At 39.2% G+C, this 23,903-nt stretch overlaps 1 protein-coding gene across 2 annotated transcripts; it reads left to right on the top strand.

The window, feature by feature from the left end:
- Positions 1-1,708: 1,708 nt before the first annotated feature.
- Positions 1,709-22,169, top strand: LOC120458536 (lachesin). Of its 2 annotated transcripts, none has more exons than XM_039646216.2 (10): positions 1,709-2,256; positions 6,787-7,478; positions 11,103-11,209; positions 12,753-12,969; positions 13,833-13,991; positions 14,091-14,219; positions 18,428-18,578; positions 18,677-18,819; positions 20,256-20,387; positions 20,600-22,167. In XM_039646216.2, exons 2-10 carry the CDS (start codon positions 7,154-7,156, stop codon positions 20,782-20,784), a joined length of 1,548 nt encoding a protein of 515 aa, XP_039502150.1. In that variant the 5' UTR covers positions 1,709-2,256; positions 6,787-7,153; the 3' UTR covers positions 20,785-22,167. The 2 variants fall into 2 exon arrangements, with proteins under 2 accessions (XP_039502150.1, XP_039502149.1); XM_039646215.2 differs by having other exon boundaries at positions 2,248-2,271; positions 20,540-22,169.
- Positions 22,170-23,903: the final 1,734 nt, after the last annotated feature.

Here is a 23,903-nt window from a genome sequence, read left to right as displayed (position 1 = left end):
CCCATTAAACTTTTGATTCTCATCTTTAATCTTGTTTTATTACTCGGTCGAATTTCGGTACATGTATTGTTTTCTTTCGTAAACTTAAATATCCCAAGTATAAATCTCACCAGACAAGCCGGGGAAAAACTTTGCCGATAGTATTCCCCAAACTATTTTACCTCATTTGGGCAGTCCTTAGCAGAGAGACTAGACTGCAAGGCATACTTAACCAAAGTTGCAGACAAACTGCAAAAGAAATTGTGAATATATCTACACAGGAAAACAGAAACGAAACTTTCCATTTTCAATTTGCTGCAGACTTTGGCTAAGTACCACCAGTGCCAAAGATGCAGGTCCAATATTTCCGACCGGCTTTTGTATTCTTTTTTCTACGAGTATTTTGTGTAGCCCTGTCTACTTTAACTCGCATTGAACTGGAAGAATAACATTGAACAGCAAACAATCAGCAGTCAAAAATTTCATTGTTAAGGCGGCAGCGGGAAAAAATAGCAAAACAAGTAGAGGGGAAAGGCAGGAAACTTTCGGACAAGGCGTGAAAAATACAAAAAGACTGGGAGAGAGAGAAAAAAACTTTTTCCATGGTGAGAAAAACTTTACAAAGCAGCCAACAAAGTGTTGTAATGGTTGGCATCCAAGGGGATCCCCCGTCCAACGCTTGACTTTTGACCCAACGAAGCGAATGTGTTGCAACGACCTTTGTGGCCTTTCCGCCTCCGCCTCCTCATTCGCCACCCACTCTTCCTGTTTTGGTCACATCCTGGCGCAACAGTCGACCACGCCCACTCGCCGCCCAGCACCTCTGGGATTCCCCCACAATGAACTTGCCCAGCGCTGGTGCACGTATCTCCTTGGGTGTGTGGTGTGCAGCAGGGGAATCCCAGGGAGAGGGTCACAGAGCAGTCATCTTGTCTGCCGTCTAGCCTTGTCAGTTTTAATGTTTTTGGCATTGAGCGATGTCTGTGATTTGAAAGAGTTCATTAAGATAGTTCCGTATGGCCAACAGGGAGCATTCATCACTCTCATATCGCATACAATACGTCTATATATTGACTGACTTTCGGTACGAGTGTGCATCGTTTTATTATCTAGTGTGATTACAGCGGGTAAATCTTGCCGAAGGACTTAGTAAGTTGTAAAAACAATGTACAAATGTTTTTAGCTCGCCAAATCTGGTTTACTTTTGGGCCCTAATAACAAGGTTTAGTTTTAAAGATCAAAACCATTTCTTTCTCTTTCTAAGCATAAAAAAGCAAATGCACTTTGAACTCAGAATTAACTTTCTACCAACTGACCAGTTTTGCTAGCTCAGTCAGCCAGAAAACGCAATTATCACCCTCAATTAGATGGTCCTGCATCAGCGAAAATCGAATAAGCAACGCATGCAAATTGAATATCTCAAATTAATTGCACTTTTTTCGCTCAACATACGCACATGGACTTGAAATGCAATGCAAATAAATTTAATTAACTTGTCTAATTAAATGCTTGGCTCCAAATAGCAATATTCAGCCAACCCACGGAAAGCAAAAATTTGTTTTGATTTGGTTTTCATTTTATCTTAATTCGATTATTATTAAAAGGGTTCAGCGTCAGCCGAAACGAGCCAAAATGTTCGACAGCGAAATTGGCTTGCAACTCGAACGCGGATAAGTAAGTTTGGGGCATGGTGTTTGCCGGTTCGACTCTGTTAACATTTTTGTCGCGTGTTTTGCGGTCTGTTGTTGTGGTTGCGGTTGCACGCAAACAACAAGCCAACGAACATAACAAGGATACCGGGCATATCCAGCAACCGGCAGCAACAACAACTACCAGTGGACAGCATCCTGCGTCCTTTGGTTGGCTTAAACCGAAGCCGCACTTCGGCTCGCTCTGTCGGCCGTCGGCTGTCGGCTCGTCCTCCGCCTGTTATCACTCGGCCAACGCGGCGTATACGTAACAGCACTTCCCATTCGTTAGATTTTCCCTTATTGTTGTTGGCGGAAAAGCCAGAGCCCGGCTCTGTGCGAGCATTGAGTTTCGTCGGCAAATCAGTTTCGCTACGGATTCTGCACGAAGCGGACGCGTTTTATCGGTGTTACCCCAAAAACTTACGAGTATGTGTGAAAGATCCCCGGCTAATAGAAAGTCGTACTCAAGTGTCATGTGATCGGTGAAAAATTAGAAGCGCCTGACTCAACGTGATCGTGTTCGTGCTCAGAAATGACATAAAAAATCGAGCCTTTTGCTCATAAAATGTAAAAAATACCGTCACTTGTAAGCATTTTACTAGTAAGATAATACAATTTCTTGAAGTGGTTGTAAAGTTGAAAGCAGATAGCATAAGTAACACAGAATTAATATAGAATAGTTTTGGGTTCTAAAAGTTACTCTATGTAAATTAATTTATTCAGTACATATTCTATTTCTAAATCTGAAGAATAATTTGATCATCGGGACAGAGATGTTAAAATATGATAGTTCAAGTTTATTACTTTCTAAAATATTTCATTGTTACATAGTTTTTGAGGACTCAGTTAAATGGCAAATAAGAAGAGATTCATTCGGCGAGTTTTTGTAACAAACTAATTTCATTTAGACATAGCTTCGGCTTCAATAGGTGACATAAGAATCGCATCTTGAAGTAAATGCCCTACGTAGAGGCCTACATAAATAGTCCCCTATAATAGCTTTATCGAGGTCCCACGCTCCGGCACATCTGCATATGCTTAGCGGTAAGGACCTTATCTGTGGTCTCCCACTAAGGGACTAATTTAGGAGGCGGGGAACGATCTCAAGTGGCGGACTTACATATGTGGTGTGCATTTTGATTACATGTTTTCGGCACCGCACCCATGTCGCCTATTAGATTACAAAATATAAAATATAAATTTACGACTCTTGGTTCATTTACACAAATATGAACGGAGCCAAAAATTGTATGTCTTTAAATATTCGTGTTCGTCTGAACAACAATAAGCAACAATAATTTTTATGGTTAAAAAGATTAGAGACAGAAGAATCAGAAATCGAACGGTACGAAAATCTAACAAGTAATGATTTTCATTTTGTTAAAGCATAATTTAAATTAGTAAATATATGCTAATATATGCTGATCAAAATTGGGAAACCATTTATACCATAAAGCGTTTAATCTCGCTAAATATTAATACATAATTTAATATATATAGTTTCAATATAATGATGTAGAATGGCAAAATGTGGGCCTGCACATCTATTGAATGCAATTAAAGCCTTCGAATTATCTTAGTGCGAGTAATACAAACAGCTGAACACTATTTTAAGGTTAACCACAACTACAATCCAGACCACAAACTCACATCTCACTTGTCAGCCACTCGAAATGGGTAAACAATTAACAGTTAACTCTGCTAATGCACATTTCATGCCAACAAAAAGTAAACAAACAGCGAGACTAACTGCAGGACCCTCGAAGTCCTTAAATCCCGAAAGCGGCAGATACGCACACAACGCCACTACTCAATCTCTGAAAAATTCCCAAACAAACTTATAAGCGAATAAATGAATCCACTAGAGTTCAGTTTTGGGACAACTCGAAAAAAAGTAGTCGAAGGGGAATTTTGTTGCGATTGATAAAGGACAACAGTTGTTGCCACTGCAACGCAATGCACAACACACAAGCACAACCGAAAACAGCAAGGCAAATATAAACAAAGAATTTAGCTTAAAAATACATTAACCCACTGCATCCATGAGATCCAGGATATGCAGGGAAAAGGGCCAGGACCAGACTGCCAACTGCTGAAAACTTGCATACTTAATGGGGTTGGAGATAGAAAGAGGCAACGCAGAGAGTACAGTGAGGCTTGTGTTCTAAACTATTTATATAGTGTACTTGTACAAGAAAATATTTAAGAAAAACTATTACAGTTTGCTCACAATTTACAACATTGGAAACTACAAAACTTGTAGTACAAATTTATTAAATAAGGCAAGATTTACAATGGTTTCTCTAATAAAATCAAAATGTTTGTTTTAAAGTCTATATAGTATAACTCCATTTAACAATGTACAATATCTCAAGAACCATATGTGCAATTATTCCTGATATTGGGTATCCACTGTAGAATGGGATGTTTTGCATTCAGGCATCATTGCAGATCAATGGCAATATGGAGCTGATACAGTTTGAGTAAGACACGTAAACACCCAGAGCAAAAGAAGGATGGGAAACTCATGGATGTCAGCTGTTTCACAACTTTTTTCAGCAGCCAGTGCGGGGCTTATTGGTTCTTTATTTATTTCCATCCTTTTTGAATTCTTTTTAGAGTTCAGCTTTGTTTCGTTTTGTTTGCTCGAGTTTGGTTTGCCGTTTGCAGTTACAGGAACTTTATAAATTGCGCAGAGTAAAACACACAAAATTGGAAAGCTATGATGCTGCTGATGATGATGTCGAAATTATGTGTGAGCTTTGATCAAAAGTTGATATTTATTGGTGCTTTTACTTGGTAAATTTATGTTCTATATGTCACTTCTTCTGAAAGTAAAGAACTGGAACCAGAAAAAATAACTGGTAAATTAAGTCCAGTTAAACATGTATCATCCGAATAAAAACAAATTAAAGAACTTTCGATTAAAGAGAAAGTTTAAATGGCTTTTAAAATTAAAATTTTATTTTATTTTTCAATTTTGTTTGCCTGTATTAAAAGATTGCATTTAAACCTTAAATTAAGCTCCAAAAAAATTGTGATAGGTACAATCCACCTAGCTTATTTTTTCTTTGATGGTCGGTAATGAAAATATATTCGACCATGGGTAAACATACCTAAATTCCATTTCGGCTCCTTTTTGCTACTTTCTTTTCTCCCCTCCATTACCACAAAACCCTGGAAGTTAAAAGCTGTCAGGAATTAATAGAAGCTTAGGAAAAATCACCTGAGAGCTAGGAACATCTTGCTTGGGCTAATGACAATGTCAAGTCTAATTTACGTTTACGCAGAACCTTTTAGAAAAATTAAAATTTCTTATTCCCACTTTATATATTATAGTAGGTATGACCTTAGTCAGCATAAAGGAAACAGAAGCCAGGAAAATGTTATTTACAAATTTATATCCTTTATCAACATACCCGTTTAGTTAAGCCAGTTCAATCCCCCATCAATTATATGCCAATTTGTTTCACCGAAAAGTTATCATTATAAAAACAGCCAAAAACCAAACAAACACTAAATAGCCCCATTAAAATTTAATTTCATAGCATAAAAATACAAGAAAAACACATTCGGAACAAGTTCCTCCCACAACAATTTATTAATTTAATTACAAACACTTTGCCAAACTCATAAAAAAGTGCATAAAATTTGTTGGACTTCTTGTTCTTGTTTCTGATGGTAAATCTGTTTCGGTCCATACCAAAAGAGCTTTATCATGTGTGCGTGGTTTTTGGGGGAGGAGATGGCGCCAAAATTGCTTAATTTCATAAGCGAGTCATAAGGGAAAAAGTTTGGTCTCTGTCTCTGTGTCTGTGCAAGTGTTTGGCAAGCTGCGTGTGGACCCCCTAAAAAGCTGAAGGCGACACGCTCAAAAGCCATAAAAAATACAATTTTTAAGAGAAAGTTTTGGATGAGATGGCCACGAAACAGGAAGCCGAGTAGAGGACTGCGCGTCACACAACTATATTTCAAAGACCTATGAGTTTAAACTACAACATGAAACACATTGTAACCTAATGGTAAAAATATCAATAGAGGCTAAAAATTTAAGGAATTCTACTTTCAAAAATAATATGTCAATACTATTAATCAAAGTTAGTCAAATACAGTATGTTTCTACATTAATGGCGATTTTTTAGTATAATTGAAACGCACTGTACGCCTGTCATAAGTTGCTGTGCACATTTCTTTGGATAAACTTTAGATACTACGGCATAACAAAAATTATGTTGTAGAAGTAAAAAACGAATAGTCTGAGAGGAAGGGAGCAGGAGAAGCAACCCAAACTTAAGATAAACAACAAATGAAAAGAGCATTTAAATTAATTGGCATAAACTTGGCTGTCAGCACATGCGGTATAGAAACTTTATTTCTCCAAGACTTTATAAAGTTCGCAGACTCAAGTATCTCAAATATAAAAGAAAATAAATGTATTTTTTATCAGTTCTGGTTAGGCCTTTCCCGACATTTCATTTTTTTCCCACAGACAAACCATATAAAAAAGGACATTTATCAACTGGCCGCCAGAGGGCGCTCAAGTTGCGACTTTTGAGGCAAATCTTTATGACTTTTTGGTTATTCCGTTGGCCCTTTTTCCCTTTTGGTGGCTTAAACTTTGCTGCAACACGTGCGAAACGCCTACGCATCGGGGGGCGTGGCCGGCAGCTAACGGGCGGCTCTATGGCATAATATTTAGCCAAACTTTATTGAATTCCCCAGCAAATCTGCATGGCATCTGTGTGCATGCGTGGAAAGTTACTAGACAGCAAACAATTGGGCAGGGAACAGGAAAGTGGGAATCCACTGCATTGAAAGCAAATTTATGGGTGCCAAAGTCAAATGGAAAACTCGAGAATTAGGGCTGTATTCTGTATTCTCTTCGTTTTGCCTATGGCAATATCCCGGACTTTAAAGTTGGAAAGAACTAGTATACATTTTTAAATCTAGTTTGAAAAATGTTAGTTTCTTAAGCCTAACAATACTTGAAAGTGACAGTTAAATATAGTAGTAGGGGCCGAGTTGAATTAGTCATTTTATCAATCATTATATGTATTAAACTAATCATTTTGTCAATCTATATAAGCACTAAACTAAAAATAATTTTAAATTTTAGTCACATTGTAGGTGTGCTGAAACCCATTTCAAAGCACATATGAACCCGAGCTTAATAAAATGATTCCACCACAATGGCGTTGCTTACAAACAGTACGTATTAAGTAAATGCCTGAAGGAAATAATCCTGTGAAAAAATCTAAAATTTGGTAATTGCCACGAGCCAAAAACTGCGATAACAAAACCGTGTGAAAAACTCCGAACAAAAGCGAAAACACAAACAAACCCCGCGGCGTTTTGAAAACCAGTCCGCGGCAGTGAGGTGGTAAAAACTGAGCCAGTAGATCCGAGAGGATGCACTTTGGCCAGGAGGCGAGGCCATCATTGGGGCTCCTGGCTGTGGCTGAGTCGACCGCAACGGCAAGTTGATGTTGCCCCCGTCCTGGCATCTAATTGGGGCCCTCCTAGTGCTCGCGGCCACAGCGGGGGACTCCACCAACAAGATCATCTTGCCGCAGATTCTAAACGGTGGCGGCATCGGCGGGGCCATCGCTACTGCCCAGGGCAAACATCCGTCTGGATCCAAGACGTTGGCGGCGGGAGTGGTACCAAACTTTGGAGGAGCAGCTGGCAATGGAGCGGGCGGAGGAGGAGGACCAGTGGCTGGCAGCGGAACTGGAAGCACGGTGGTCGGGAGCAATGGCGTGATTGTGGCCGGAGGCGGGGCCAATGTGCCGACCTCGAATTTAAACAGTGAGTATCTATCTGACGTGACATATCTAAATGAATATTTAGCTCAAGTGGCACCACACTGGCACACAATGTAAATAGTTTTTTATTAAAATAATAACAGCCCTATAAGCGCATTAAATAAATTTTCAAGTTCATGTTTTATTTTTATGATTTAAAAGGTCCCGTGCACAAGTTCTCTGCACTTTTATTGCCCTGTAACCATAGAATTCACACAGTTTAGCTTCTCCCAAAGTCATGTTTGCGCGGACTGGCAATTTTGTAGGGCAGTGTAAATATTGCAATCGCACTTTATCTTTATCCGCGATTGCCTTTTGGCTGCTTCCCGACTCCCGACTCCCGCTGCCTGATGTCTGATGCCATCAATAACACTCTGATACCACGTAGGCGACCAAGACCCCCGCAGCCAATCATATTTGCACAGACAAATGGGGAAAAGGGGACAAATACCCACAGATTGGGGGAGATTTGTGCCGCAGGGCAAAGGTGGTACAAGGCTTTATGCCAAAAATGGAAAGCCACCTGGGCAGAATGAGCGGCAAAGGCAGCACACAAAAATGCTACTGATCCTGCACTTGGGATAAACTTTATTTAAATTATTTGTTATATAGCACTTTTGTGCAAAAATGTATTGGATGATTTCGGGCGCCTAGGATGCATTTAGGAAAAGCTTCATTTATTTTATCTTTCGTAAATTCGGTGAATAGCCATAAACATTCCATTTTTCTTTAATACATATAGAATAGAATTTATAGAAAATGTACCAAAATTTATTTCCGATGTGGGAAACGATAGTTCAGAGTGTGACGCCATGTGACGGGGGAAAAATGAATCCCGAATGGTGACAGAGCCGCGGGGTGAACACGCCTCCAACTCCGATTTGCCACTCAACTGCTGTGAGTGCCGGCTGTCATTGTTCTCAGGTGCAGCGGCAACAAAAGCGGTGGCAACCAGCAACAGCAATAATGCCATTTAACTGCGCGCAAAATTCATTCAGGCAGCGCAATTTATGTCGCAGCAGGCGACATCCACCGCATCATCCTCGTCCTTATGCACATCCTCGTGGATATCCTCCCGCCGACTCGTCTTCCTGTCGCGCAGTCTCAACTGCCGATGGCCAATATCGTAGCCAGCGTGTTTATGCATTGCGAGCTGCGAATTTATTCATGAGTCGAGCACCTTCACTGTGCAGGCAAAAATGCAATATCAACTTCAATTAACTGCTGAATATTTAGTTAAAGGCAACATGAAATCTTATCTATTTGGGTAATAATTTTACATTTTGCGCAATAATAAAATTACTAATAGAAATGACCCTTTATCAATATTTTAATCATAAATAGCCATAATGCGATAATATTTTAGTTCCTTTAGTTTCTCTCCATATAGAGGTCATAGTTTCTTGATATGAAATTATTCCTTCGTTCACAATCTTCTACATATGGTACACAAAAAAATGTACCTAATTTTAAGTTACATCTAGGATCATCATTACTATGCTCTTTTCCTCTAGAATGGCTTATTGTGACAAAATTATTTAACATTTTTACAAAATTCTTAAAAATAACATTCTTAAGCTTACATTTGATGTTTTTGAATTCTAAAAAGTTAACAACTGTCATCTCTATCAGACTTCCCATTTGATTGCTTGTTGCCTCTATTTTAGGGCGTGGTTGTGTGGGCGTGGGGGCATGGTGGCAAAAGGCTGAGACCTCAACAAAATTTATATGCAGACACGCGCTCTGGCGCGAAAATTGCAGCTGTATGAAATCCCATGATTATGCAGGCCATTTTCCCCCATTGCGTAAACTTCCCACGCTAGAATTGCATCAATGGGTCGCAGAATATGCCCATCGGTCCTGTTTTTTCGCCTCTATAAGTCACTCAAAAAAAGTAGTATTGTTTTCATTGAAATATGAATAACTTAAAAGAACCTACCCACTGGCGAAAGCTAAAGAAAAGTGTTTATATTCCATATGTATCCCGATAATAAAAACTTAAACTACTTATTCTCAATTAAAGAAATTCACTGCCAAATTCACTGTGATGTTTTCACAACTTAATAACGAACTTTATATTTAAATGACCTCTGTTTTTTGGTGATTTAAAGTTTTTATTAATTTCGTGTAATAAAACATATTACTTTTATGTTGGTCCTCAATCAGTCTCTATTTTCTGTGCTGAAACTTTTGTGCTATTGTTTCATAATTAGTTGCACTTTACTGGAGGGTGCGGCCAAAAAGGCGGAGAGGTTGGCTTATTGTTTGCATCGCCCCTGGCCTCGTGGAGTCAACCAAATTCTAACGACTTCTGCACATTTCGATTCGGGAATTGCATATTTGTACATAACTCTCTATTTGGGTTTCAGTTTACATTTATACATAGTACCTACACATGACTGTCAGGCACACAGCCGTCATCATAAATATCTAATTAAGCTAAAGCAATAGTTCGAAACCATTTCTGGGTCGTGAAATTAAGTTGCCCAAATAGAAATGCGGCCAGCTCAATTCTAATTAAAATTTGCACATTGCCTGTGTTCCTCTAAATGAGGAACCAAAGCAGTATCAAATTCACAAAGACCCAATAAAAATTAAAATGGTAAAATAATTCGGGAAAAGACTCAATAGGATTATTAAATTTTTTGTTTATAAAGTAATACCCTTTGCTTCAAATAAACTTTAAATTGAGTAAAAAGCAGTTTAATAATGTAATTTTGAAATCATTCCAAGCTCATGCACAATCTCAAAAGTCTTTGACTGTCCCTCTGAGTCGCATTTCTACTTCATTGAAATCGTGTGATTTGTTATGCATAATTGTTGCCTTTTCAGGAATGCGATTAAATAATTGCAACTCAAACAGTTTAATTGAATTGCCGAAGCTATTTCGTTAGGCTATCATGCTCAAAGCAAACAAAAATTGAATTCCTAAATTAAATATTTGCTTGGCTCAACTAAATTAGCAGCTAAATGAATGAATGAAGCTAAGTCTCCTTCTCTTTGGCAAGCCCGTGGTGGTCTATCAATATTTGTCTGAATAATGGGGGAAAAGCCGCTAGGAGCTTTTAATAGTTGCCTTCACGGCACAATTTAAATGCATTTTGACCAAATTGTATGGTCATTAAAGGATAATCGATGCAGCTGCCGTATTGGCTGAATATTTTCGCATCGAGGGTTTGCGAAAAAGAGTTTAACTTGTTGATGTTGGAAGCAAATATTTAAGTGAAATTTCCTTTACGGTTGTGTGATCAAACATGTGTTTAATTATAATTGTACACATTTGTTGTTGTTCGACTTGCCCGCCAGCAAATTCCCGAACAGCAGCAGCAAAAATAATGAGCCAACGCAAAAATCAATGAAATAATAATTTTGCACCCCGAAGTGTCATTTTTCAAACCAACGCCAACACCACCCCCACTTTGCTGCCACACGAATTTCGAAACATTTTTACAATTAATTTCGTTCGCATAATTGATTTTTATGGTTTATTTGATTATGCAAATTCATGAGCGGCATATTGACATAGAACTAAGTCAAATAGGAATAAAACTGTTTAAATATTTCATGCACTAAATTAAAATAAATTAATTTTTGTACCTCTTGTTTTGTTAATCTCTGTGCTTTGTAGTTGTCGTCGAAGAACCCGAATTTACTGAATACATCGAAAACGTAACTGTACCTGCTGGACGTAATGTTAAACTCGGTTGCTCCGTCAAAAATCTGGGCTCATATAAGGTGAGTTCAAAATACCATGCCATACATAAGTATCGTACTCAGACCTAAAAAAAAATAGGAAGAATAGTAATTAGCTACAGTAATAGTGCAGTCTGCCTTTTAAATCCCTACTTCATGACGAACTTAAATAGCGACAAAAATAATTTTACCACTGGCCATGTAAAACCATGAAATCTTTTCAGAAAAGTGCTGACTCTGAACCGCTTAGTTTTTATGCACCATTAGCCGTTTTCCTTTCGGCGGCAAAAAGAAGTCCAAACAGAGCAAGGAAAGCGAAAGAGCCACAATAAATGGGGTTGGTTGTGCGAGGAGGGACGTGAAATGATTTATTAATTAAGCAGCTTGTAATGAGTGCTAATGATTTGATTACTTGGCATAAAAATCATGCCTTAAAAGATTAGACCGGGAGTGCATAGCAAATGAGCTGGCAGCGCAATGGGAAACGAGCCCACTAATTAATTTCCATTGACTTCAGCTGGTAGACTGCAGTTTGCATTCTTCGCGAATCAAACATTTGAATGCCAGTGGTTTTAAGGGGCTTAGGCAGATCATTACCATGAATGGCGAAAGCGGTTTACTTCCACCAACTGGGGGCATCATTAGGGGACACTTGGAGTGCCAGATTTCCCCGGCTCAAGTGGCCATCATAGACGACCTTGTTAGCGCCAGTTGGCTTCCAGAAACCCATTCGATAGTCTGTCGGTACGCAGGAAATAGAATCAAATTGAGGTGTAAATGAGAGCAACAAGAAAATGTGCTGCAAAACGAGAAACGTGCAGTGCATGCAGGGAAATGGGGAAAAACCTTTGGAAAACTCCTGCCCAAGGTGGCGAAGGCGGTGGGACCTGGTTTAGCTGTAGTCGAATGGCATGTTTAAGTAGCTGGGCGTCTGTAAGTAAAGCTTCCTTTACATCCTTTCCCCCCGATGTATATGTACATATATTGGCTGCATGTAATTCATAGCTATCACCACACACTCTCACAGGACTCAGTCCTTTTTCCGCACATCCTGCGACTTGTAACCGGTTGCGTTTATTTTTATGTGCGACACTATGATGCAATTTTCTCGCTTCCGCTCTCTGTCACCACCCAATTTTCCAGCCCACCCACTTTTTTGTCCTTTTGCTCCATTTTGACTGCTGATGCTGAGCTGTGAAATTGCTGTATGTTCCATATAGTACGTGTGCAGTGGAGGACCGAAAAAAATGACTGGTGTTAGGATGTTATTAAAAAGTTCACTTTTTTCTTAAGTACCAGCAGTGGTTGAGTGCGGAAAAAAATTGTTAAAAATCGGATAAAAGCTAAAAGCCTTTTGTTTACCCCGCTGGGATTAATTAAAGTTCAATTACAGCGCTGTTAAAGCTTCACATACTCCACAGGGCTGAAAAAAAGCATTTGAGGATGAAGTAATTTAACAATTCATTTCAGGAACATAACAATATTCAATAGTGTAATTCATCAGTGATCCCTTTACATAGTCAGCTCTTTAGATCAACTGGCGACATGGTAACTCCAGCTTAATCCCACCCAAACCTCGTTCCAGGTCGCCTGGATGCACTTCGAGCAGTCCGCCATCCTGACCGTTCACAATCACGTGATCACGCGCAATCCGCGCATCAGTGTCACGCACGACAAGCACGACAGGCACCGCACGTGGTATTTGCACATAAACAACGTGCACGAGGAGGACCGGGGTCGATATATGTGCCAGATCAATACGGTGACGGCCAAAACGCAGTTTGGCTACCTGAACGTTGTGGGTAAGTTTCGGGGCATCTAATCAGGGTGTGGCAGCTTCGGGAACTTTCGCAGGAACTGCCGGGAAAGTCCTGTGCAAATAAGGGGCGAATTAAAAAATTATTTATGTGCCTTAAAGCGGCCATGGTGCAAACATGGCCAACACACAAAAACAAAAACCCCGAAAACGGGAGAAAGCCGGCTGCGAAGTGGAGTCCAGAGCGGAGTCCTGGAATCGGGATTCGAGGACCAGTAGCCGGAACGGAGCACAGTTCAGTGAATCCTTTGGCGAGGCGAAATTATTTTCCCTGCCTGGGCAAACAACAAACAAATTATTAAAAATGCATGCCATATTTGTGGAAAAGGGAGCGAATTCGCGTGCTTTTAATTAAAAAGTGCGAGAAAAAGAAACGAAATTGTACGCGGAAAACAAAAAAGATATAGAGCGAACTTTAAAATCATACAAGTGCGATATATGAAAATGTATGGCATGTATCCGCTTACATCAAATGCTTTTCTAATGAAATTAAATATTAAAAACACTGATAATTGTGCTGGCCCATAAGTTAGCACCACACTGAAATGTCCGAAATGAAATGAAAATTGTAGAATGCGATCCCCGTTTCATGACCAATAAATGCTATTCGATTGCAACGAATAATGAGGAATTGGAAAATAATTGCTGTGCGACAGCACAGTTTGCATTAAAAGCAATTTCCTGATGCCAAACTGCAGTTTTTATGTGTTGGCAAATATTTATCATGCATAAATACGAGGTCAGAGTTCCATTTTAAATGACTGCTGACTGCACCTATTTAAGAGGATTACCAGAGTTTAGCGGATATTGATGAAATTCCTTTTTGCCCCCCACCCCGATCTTTTCCAGTTCCCCCCAACATCGACGACTCTCTGAGCTCCAGCGATGTGATTGTGCGGGAGGGCGCGAACATTTCGCTAAGGTGCCGGGCCAGTGGCAGTCCCAGACCCATTATCAAATGGAAGCGCGACGATAACTCCCGAATAGCCATCAATAAGAATCACATAGGTAAGTGCGGATGCACTGCATCAATCATTTAGCGCTCTCCCCTGTCACATTCCCCAACTGATTTTCACCCCTGCTCCTGCACCTGCTCCACCTTTGCAGTGAACGAATGGGAGGGCGACACCCTCGAGATAACTCGCATTTCGCGACTGGACATGGGCGCCTATCTGTGCATCGCCTCCAATGGGGTTCCTCCCACGGTTTCCAAGCGCATCAAAGTCAGCGTGGACTGTAAGTACATTAGTTCTTAAAAACTGGTCAAGTAACCGCACAGGATCCTTTAATTCCACTCTTGCTGGATAGTAATAGTTGCCAGATTCGTTAACTATTCGCGAAAAAGTTAGTTAAAATCGAAATAAATGCGTTTGTTGTTTCCATTTGCATTCCACAGTTTTTCATTTTGGTTTTCAATTTATTTTTGTTACGTGCGTACTGGGAATTTATTTTGCTGTTGAAATGGTTGGGTTTATTACTTTTTTTTTGTTTACTTCGTTTCGTTACCGCTCATATTTCCATTTGGCAGCAGCGGATTAAAGTCGAACTTTCGGGAAAAATTGTTAGGGATTGATTGAAGCTACCATGGCTATATGGCTTATTTTTATTTTACCTAGCACTAATTAATTAATTACATGTTTTCTCACTTTTTATCATGTTTAAACAATTCCTTATTGTTTAAAATAATCAAATCAAATGTGAATCAATTTCTTTGAGCGTGCAACAAGTGTCTTCCGATCGCTGTGCTTAAACAATAATTATACATTAAGTAGGAATCCAAAATAAAATTTGGTGTTCAGTAATTATTTTTAGAGTATCCCGTTATAGTGCGCAACTCTCTGGTCAGGAAATACAACTGGCAAATGCCTTAAAGCTGCTTTTCATGTCTCGGTACCAAAGTCCCCGCAAAAACCCCACAAAGAGGCCCATGGCTACGACTTTTTTTCAATTGGTAGCACACTTGTAGCTGCTGCAGTTTGTGGCTTATACTATGGCAGCGGCACATGAAAAAAAATGGAAAGACAGAATCAAATCACTGCGTTTGCCGTTGTGCACTTTTTTAAGATTTATTACAGGCGACAGACACATCACATGTGCTGTCAAGTCCTGTCATGCCCTGGGAGGTGGGCGTTAGGGCTTTCAGTGGGCGTGGTCGTGGTCGTAGTCGTCACAGAAATTTGCTCGTTTGCTGTCACTTAAAAATGCCGCAAGCATAAATCTATTTTTGTTTTGTACACGACATTCGCTGCTGTAACCAAACAAACCGCCGTCGAACAGTGGTTCCAATTCCCCCTCGCAATACCATGCCCAATACCAAACTGGGCTGAAACCAGTTCCAGTTTCCGTTAACAGTCGACAGTGGCTAACCTCTGGCCGGCAAAAAGTGCAATACCAAATACACTTGTGGCAGGGGAGTCGCAAAAAAATGGGCAAAATACAAACAGAAGAGTCGAAAATACCTTGATTGCTGCAGATGTCCTTCATAAAAAAGGAATTGTTGAATGCGAGTGTTTGTGAGTGTTCAGGTTCTGTAGCTAGAATCTGTGTATCTAAATTGGAATAGTGATAAAGTGAACACGTGGTTGAAAAAAAATAGGTAAAGGAATTGTATAGATTTTAAATATTTTTCAGGGCGTATTACACAGGCATTCCCTAATTTATGAAACATGTAACATTTGGGTTTTTTGGAAAAGATTATAAAATACAAATATTTAAATTTCTAGCAAAATGTTCTCCTTTTTTAAGCGAGTCCTTTTATGTAGAGCTTATATCGTTTTGATTTCCTTTAAGTATGCTCAAGTCCCTTAAGACGTACACTAATAGAGGGAATTGAACCAGCTTACATTACAATCCATACCCGTATTCAATCGGCTGATAGCCTCTAGCAATCGACGATTACCGAGAGCAGGAGAAAAGAATCCCAGACACAATCTTCCTGTGCGACAATCAACTCCTTGCCATCATTCCCATTTCGACCCGCACTAATTCCACAAATATTGTCGCAGGACATTTTCCAGGATGCTCTGCCCGGTCTGCCCGGTGGTGCAATCAATGGCTCGCAACTGTTCGACAATGCTGCCACTTCAACAGTAATCCTCTAGGCCACCATTCAACCCCTTAACGAGGCTTCATTAACGGCTAATTTTCAAGTTGTTTACACTCGCAGTCAGCTCACCTTTTTTTCTAGAAATTTTCTGCGGAGTCGGGGGCGGAAAGAAAAGAATGTCACTCAATGTCCAGGCCACCGTGTCCCACCTCCCAAGCTAAATTATTGTTGACTCAACGCGAGTCCTTGTGGCACTTAACAGCTGCTTGACTCGACTGCCGGCCAGGCTTGCTGGCTTTTCCGGCTTTCCTTTCGCCAATATTGTCGCCACTCAATTGTAATTTAAATCAGTGCTCGAAAGGAGTGGAAGAAGCTGTTATCCCGGACAAATGTTTGTCCTTCCACTCCGTACAGTCGGCACTTGGTCCCGGGTTCCGAGTTTCCCTTTTGTGTGGGCAATTAAAATGAATGGAAATAAAGGAGACGACAACTTCAAGGTGATTTCTGCTTGACTTTCGTTTAAGCTGCGCTCAAAAGTTGTCTTCTGGCGAAAAATGAACAGAAATTATATCAATATGGCATATCTGAGCTGCATACGAAATAAGTGAGGGAAATGTTTCGCTTTTGGCTTTTGCCTTGGACTGTTTCCTTTGGATTGGGACAGGTTAAGGGTCGTTTGCAGCATATGTTGCCCTTTTGCCGGCGAACTTTTCCGTTTCTGATTTTGATTCTGTTTCTGTTTCTGTTGCTAGTGCTATTGCTGTTTCTGTGTCGGTTGCACAAAGGCAACAAATCAGTATGCAGTCAGAAATATGTACATGTAAGAACCAGTCTCTCTCTCCTTCACTCTCTCTCTCTCTCCCTGTCTCACTCTTCGGAACCGGAAACAGAAACTGAATTTGTTGCTTCCTGCTTGCTAAGCAACGCACGCCACAAAAATAAACGTATGCGTGTGTGGCCCGATGTAAATGTATGTGTGTCCCAGCCAAAGGACATATGCAAGCTGTCACAGTTGTTTTAACAAATTGTTCGGGCTCTTCCTGTGTGTGTGCGAGTGTGTGTGCGAGAGTGTGCTGCCCCATAAGTTTGAAAAATCAAAGAAAAATCTTCGTGTTTTTATTAAAGAATCTGCCAATCAAAATATTATTGGTAGATTGGGAAATCTAAAGGCAAAGATGGGAGATGGGAAATTGGATTTTCCTTCTCTTCTGTTATTCGTAATTGGCGTGGAGAGTACCATTTGAGTACCAACTAACCCACTTGACCCAACTCGCTGACAGGCTAATTAAGTTGCTCACTTCGTCACACTTAAGCTTGTTTTGGTAAAAAGGATTATACCCAGCTCTGATGGCTCTGTGCACCTCATCAAAAATACAAAAGATCCACGAGATACTTTTCATAAGCGTACAAAAAAGCCAGCAGGACCGACGCTAATTTGTGTCCAAGCTGATTAAAAATTCAATTGGACCATCGGGCGGAATCCCTTTCCATGCCATTTTTCGTTTGCCTTCAGCTTAATTGCCAACTCTTGGTGGACATAAATCAACAAAAGGTAAAACAGGCAGACAAATGACAAGGCAAAACAAAAAATATACCAGAAGAACATCCATTGTGCCCCCTTAATGATGATGAAGATGCCGACGCTGCTGGGATGCTGACAATAATGATAGGAAAACGTAGTGCTCGAGTGTTCATTAGTCCCACTCTCTGCGGCATTTCCCCATTTAATATCTTAATTAAAACTGTGCGCCAAATGCGCCCGAAGTGCGGGAGGTTTTTATGTTTGGTTTCTCAAGGTGGCAAAGGTTGCATTTCCATAGATGTCCTCGCATATAATTGCAAAGGTGCAGGCGTTGCAAGCTGGCACTCAAGCCGACTCAGGATGGCAAAAAAATTCAAAATAATGCTATTCATAAGATTTCGCTGAAAGAAAATAGTTTCTTTTTTTTCCGCTTTATTCAAGGCTTTCGAGAACTTTCTCTTGGTGGCTCGGTAACTCGGCTTGACTTGCAATTTAAATGAAAATCAGCCTGAGCAGAAAATGCCTGCTTAAATCAAAACTAAAATAGAGCATTTGCATAAACTAAAAATAAAAACAGGCAAAAAATATATTTAACATATTCACATATATATTTTGGTCTTGAAACTTTGTAGTTTGTCAATAAAAAATGCGAAAAAATAATTGTGAACTAACTCAAATGAATTATAGAAAACTTGACCACAAGTTTTCCTCCAAGTTGAGTTTATAAATTTGCTGAGTTGAACTTTTTTGATTACCGAAATGTCCGAGCAGCAGTTAGATGATGGAGAAACGATGGAGAAAATGATTGAATGTACAATTTTAGGTAGGGCTCCTCCGGACTCTTAACTATATAAATCTTGATATGATTTGTTTCAGTTCCCCCAATGCTGCTTATACCCCATCAGTTGGTTGGTGCTCCAGAAGGTTTCAACGTCACCATCGAATGTTTCACTGAGGCGCATCCCACATCTCTGAACTATTGGACACGTGGCGAGGGACCAATCATTCACGATTCGCACAAGTACAAGTGAGTAAACACGTTTAACAATGCTTAAATAACCCATTAAAATAAATAATGCATTATATCCTGTTAATACGATTTTCATTCATATTTTTGCGCTGCAGAGTGGAGGCCACAGTCGGATTGCCAGCTTATAAAACCCATATGAAGTTGACCATCATCAATGTGAGCAGTGGCGATGATGGCATTTACAAATGTGTGGCCAAGAATCCGAGGGGGGAAACGGATGGCATTATACGATTGTACGGTAAGTTAAGAGCACCTAAATATGTTAACTTGAATCAGTTACGAAAAAGCAATGCATTTCTTTCTTTAAGCCCTTTCATTGCCAGTTCAAACCCAACTAATTAAGCTCTCCATGTCCAGTGGGTCCGATTCGAGAACTCGAGGCATTGAAAAACTACCGCATTGGCCTTAACACAAATTGACAAATCTAAGTCATTTAGATGTTTGTCCGTGCCAGGGACAAATCCAAAGGAAAGGCCAAAATGAAAGGGGCGTACAAAAAATCCTCGTTCACATTCGTGGCCCGACTTAATTGCCTGTCTACGAGAACTCACTCTCCTCCTTTTTTGTGCCATGTGCAACTTGGCCCGAATGAACCGAAATAGCCGGCCAGAAATGTGGTAGTTCTAGCTCGTTGAGCGGCCATAATCAAGCCAGTGAAAAATCAAGTCACGTCCCTTTACCAAGGTGTGGAATTTTTGGCCAGGCTTCTCTGGCTTATCCTCGCCCAAGAGCGCTGAGAAGTTTCAGTCTCATATGAGTCAATGGCGAATCTTGGCCTTAAAGTTGGAAAGCGTGTATGCGCCATAAGATTGGTAGCAAGTTAATATCACGTATTTAGTTTAATTACGTGATGGATTCGAGGGGAGCAAACGTTTTTAAGTTATCGATTTGGGGAATGGTTATTGCTGTTTCTTGACAGTGGATTGAAAGTCTGACTGAGATTAAAGGATATAGCTGTTTGTGTTGATAAAATCCTTTCATTCAGCGGAAAATGTCAGCTGTTAAAACGGCTGGCATAAATTTAAACAGTTCAATTATAGTTTCAACAATTTGAAACGGGAAGCGAACAAAGCAATAGCCCTTTATTATTGACGGCATTTATTGCGCTACCCCGCGGCAGACAAAAATATGCATATTGACATATTATTATGAAAATACAAAATAATTAGCATTTCGCATAAACCACTGGAGCGTATGAAGTACCCAGAGAGAGACAACTGCAAAAATTATTCAGAACGATACAAAAAAAATCTGTGAAGTGAGACCTTAAATAAGTACGGAACCAAACAGTGCGTAAAAATAAAATTTAACGAAACGTGCTGCAAATGTCAAATAAAAAAATGTAAATTATATGAAAACAAGTACAGTGTTCCACAAATAGATTTCTTATGTATGTTCGTCGATGAGTTGGACAACGCAAATAAAAAGTCAGTACAATAAAATGTCAGTACAAAAATAAAACCGTTCTTTTATAGTACATTTTAAAAAAATCCAAAAATGTTGATCCTATTGTTGTTTTTAATCAAATTTGTAAAAGACCTCCCACAGATATCAATAGAGTTATAGGCGCATTCTATTTATATACGGTTTTAGGTAGCCAGTTGAGTTTTATTTTTATACCTTATAATACACTTATATTAAATAATAATAAAAATTGTTCCAAATATTTTTCAGTTTCATATCCCCCGACCACCGCCTCATCGGGCATTTACTCCACGGATTCGCATTGGTCGGAAAATGGGATCAACAATAACTATGCATATGGTGGCCCCGACTCCACACGATCGATTTATGCGCAGGACAAAAGTGAGTGAATAAACTATGCCTACATTATACTTTCTATACCCGAGCACCCTACTTATATCACTGATTCACTCCTTCCAACTCTCACGATTTCTTCGGCTTCTATTTGTGCTCTATTTCATTCCATGCCCACCATTTCATGGCCATCCACTCAGATACGCGATATCAATCGAATTTGAACGAAATCGGTTTATCTGAACAAAAATCCTTCCTAGATAAGACGCAGAATCCGTTGTTGGCCAATGGCAACGCCAACGAGGCGGATGCGGAATCCAACGGGGTCACCACTCGGGGTCACAACCCTTCGATGGCCATTGCGTGGCTGTTCGTCGTCGTCGCGACGTTGTTGTTAACAATCCGATCTGCGGTTGGTTCTAGCCTTAGTCTAAGTCTATGTTAGTTAATGCAAATCTAGCTTATAGTTACCACATTCAACTATGTATGGGAGTAGATGTAAGGCTTTACGTAACACGTAACACGTAACGTTCGCGAATAACATTTACGTACGTTCGTACCAAAGATGTATGTATAATCAACTAGACCCTAGTATAAGAGACCCTAAATACAATCCGCCCTTTCCCCATATACGTCACAAGGTATACATATATATATCTATATATATGAGAGACCAGGTCCGACTGAGCTCGTTAAGCATATGTATAGCCATCAGCCACCAGCCATCAATCACAAGCCCTTTCTCTGGGGTCTATGTACACTCATATTCATCTATTTCTAGAAGGTAAGATGAACCAACCAAAGGGTAAATGCAATTTCATTTTGCTTTCAATGCTGTGCTTCAAACTGAGAAAGTTTCATAGTTATCATATATAATCTACCACGGTCTATACTTAAAGCGATGCATACACATCTATATATTCGTGCGTTAAACGCTGCTGACTCACACTTGCATATAAGATTACATACACCTAATTATATTATTATGCATATGCCTTAAGGATTGCAAGCTGAGAAATGCAAATTAGGCTAAGAAAAATAAGCCATCACACATATCGATCATGGAAATTGTTTAATTAGGCCAAAAATACCAAAACACGTATACAGTTTTGTAGACATAGGCAAGTTTCACTATAAACTATAATTTGTAAAATTACATCAAAATTGAGTAAAATAGAATACAACCTACACTTAACAAGTGGTGTAATCTCTGTATGTCACAATATAATTATAACATTCGATTTATCATTCATTTATATAATTAAACAAACCTCGTTTTGGTCCACAAGTATTTACACCCAGGATCATCGGATAATATCTTCATCGATTGTTGCAATAGACTAATAACAGAATTATAAATGTACTAATGTAAAGACAAAACGAAATGTTAAACATTTAAGCTAAAATAAAATAAATTTAAATTGTGTTGCTTTAAAGACAAATTAAGGTAGAAGCAAGGAAGCATGTTGAATGTTGAGAAATATAATTGAATTGAACGCAGAGCTATGGACACAATGGAAAAAGAATATACAAATATATTACATTATATACCAATATAGACTACGTATATACAAAGAAAAACACACACATACACGAACTACATTATGTAACATGTATTTAAGCATAACATATAAAATGAGTTGTAACTGAGGCATTAAATTAAATAAAAATCCCAAAAAGACAAATAAAGCTACTGCATGGCATTCAGGGGGCAGTCACGGAAATTATTAAAAGTAATGAAAGTGAGCAAATTGAAATAAAAACGAAATGCATTTCGTTTGGCAACGAACAAGAATGATGTGTTAAATGCTTAATTAGCAACCAAATTAAATAATGCCCATGCAAACACCAAACATTCATATTAAACAAAATAAAGAAAAAAAACCCTGCAAAACATTAATAAACAATTAACCTGGTTGATATTTTTTTCACTCCGATCTAGCAGACGGCTGCAACAGGAGGAAAGGAGGTCCAGTTCACTCTGACCGCATTTTATTCGTTATGCAATTTTATTGTATCCATTTTTCATACCCATCCCGTGGAAAAACAGAAACCATAACAACGTTCCTATTCACTTAAATCGATAAGCAGAAGTCTGAATACCCTTGAAGTATTTTAATTTATAGATAAAGACATTACTTCAAAATATTAAATAATTGTAGTGTAGCTTTAAAAGCGGGGTTTGCTATAAGGCCATTTAATTTTCATTAAATATGTGATTTTTTCAAATGGGTTGCCAAAAGCATAATACCCTCTGAGAAGGCAATGAAACATGGGAAATTGCGTAAAATTGCCATATTCAATTTAATTATTACGCGGACGTGTGATGTCTGAGGGTTTAACAGCAGGGATTGCGGGATGGGATTCGGTGTGTCACTTGAATTTCAATGACACAAATGCACCAAACTTTAGCATGCATTTTTCATCACGCTTTTTCATCATTTGAAAGTGCAACCTTTGTTGCCATGGTTAATGAGCCATCCCAGCGGATGTGGACGTTCACGTTAATGGTTTACCGAAGCTTACGAATTATTGTCGCCTCCGGATGTCGATTTTATAGATGAATATTATGTCAATAAAAATGGTACTCAAAAAAACATGGTATAAGTTATTAACGAAATGTTGTGCTTTAAATTGGAGAAAGGTACTTAACAAAGATTGGTGTAATAATGCAAGTAACACCATTTACTTATGCCAAAAATTAAATTTTTAATTATAGTAGAGATAAAGACGATTTAGCTTATGGTCTTTATGCGCAGTGTTTGGGTCAGAAAATGCGAAAATTGAATTGATAACGAACACAACGAATGAACGACGAAGAAGGATATTAAAAGACACTTTTAACCTAGAAAGGAAAACAGAGTGGTTGTGGAGAGTCCCAAATGCCTGATGAGGAAATTCGCAAAACTCAGGAAGCATAAAGAAGTGGAACAAAAATGAAATCAGCTTGAAATCGCGACACAAAATGTCAATTTCATTACATAAAAGGACACTGCAAACGGGGCTCATCTGCATAAAAGGGAAATTATTTTTCCTATTTTTTTGCTGCTTGTTCTCCTTCTCCGTTTCGCAATTGCAATCTGCTTGGACAAAGTTTTCGCCCAGAATGATGGCAAAAACGATGGATAAATTATTCCTAGGAAAAACTGCTGAAATGAAGTATTCAAAACAATTTCCGCAATGCGCTGCAAAAGGCACTGAATTTATGTAAAGTTAATAAACTCAATCAAACAAAATAAGCACCAGATGAAACAAATTAAGTTCGAAGAAAATGGATAAAAGGCCTCTACACTAAATATGTGAAATGCTTTAAGAAATCGCATCCCTACGCCATTATTAACCCATTGCAATGGCAGCAGGCCCTTTTTATGCGCCAGCCATTGTTGAAAACTTGGAAAAAACCACGAAATCTGATTCGAAATATATGCAGCTGCGACTGCATACTTTTTGGGCTGCCTTGAAACAGAATGGAAAAACGCGAACAGGGGCAAAATATCTTTGTGAATGCCTCGCGAGCCTAACAACAGAGATAATTCTTTGGATGCTATGTGTTCTATGGGGAGG

This window comes from Drosophila santomea, chromosome 2L (assembly GCF_016746245.2).
Source record: "Drosophila santomea strain STO CAGO 1482 chromosome 2L, Prin_Dsan_1.1, whole genome shotgun sequence".
NCBI classification, from domain to species: Eukaryota; Metazoa; Arthropoda; class Insecta; order Diptera; family Drosophilidae; genus Drosophila; species Drosophila santomea.
This window is presented reverse-complemented; position numbering and strand designations above follow the sequence as displayed.

Bases quoted from the DNA above. Each gene is read 5' to 3' on its own strand.
- LOC120458536 (XM_039646215.2), top strand. From the start codon at position 7,154: ATGTTGCCCCCGTCCTGGCATCTAATTGGGGCCCTCCTAGTGCTCGCG. The intron at 14,220-18,427 runs GTAAGTACATTA...GATTTGTTTCAG, and splicing joins CATCAAAGTCAGCGTGGACT to TTCCCCCAATGCTGCTTATA. The intron at 20,388-20,539 runs GTGAGTGAATAA...CCATCCACTCAG, and splicing joins GATTTATGCGCAGGACAAAA to ATACGCGATATCAATCGAAT.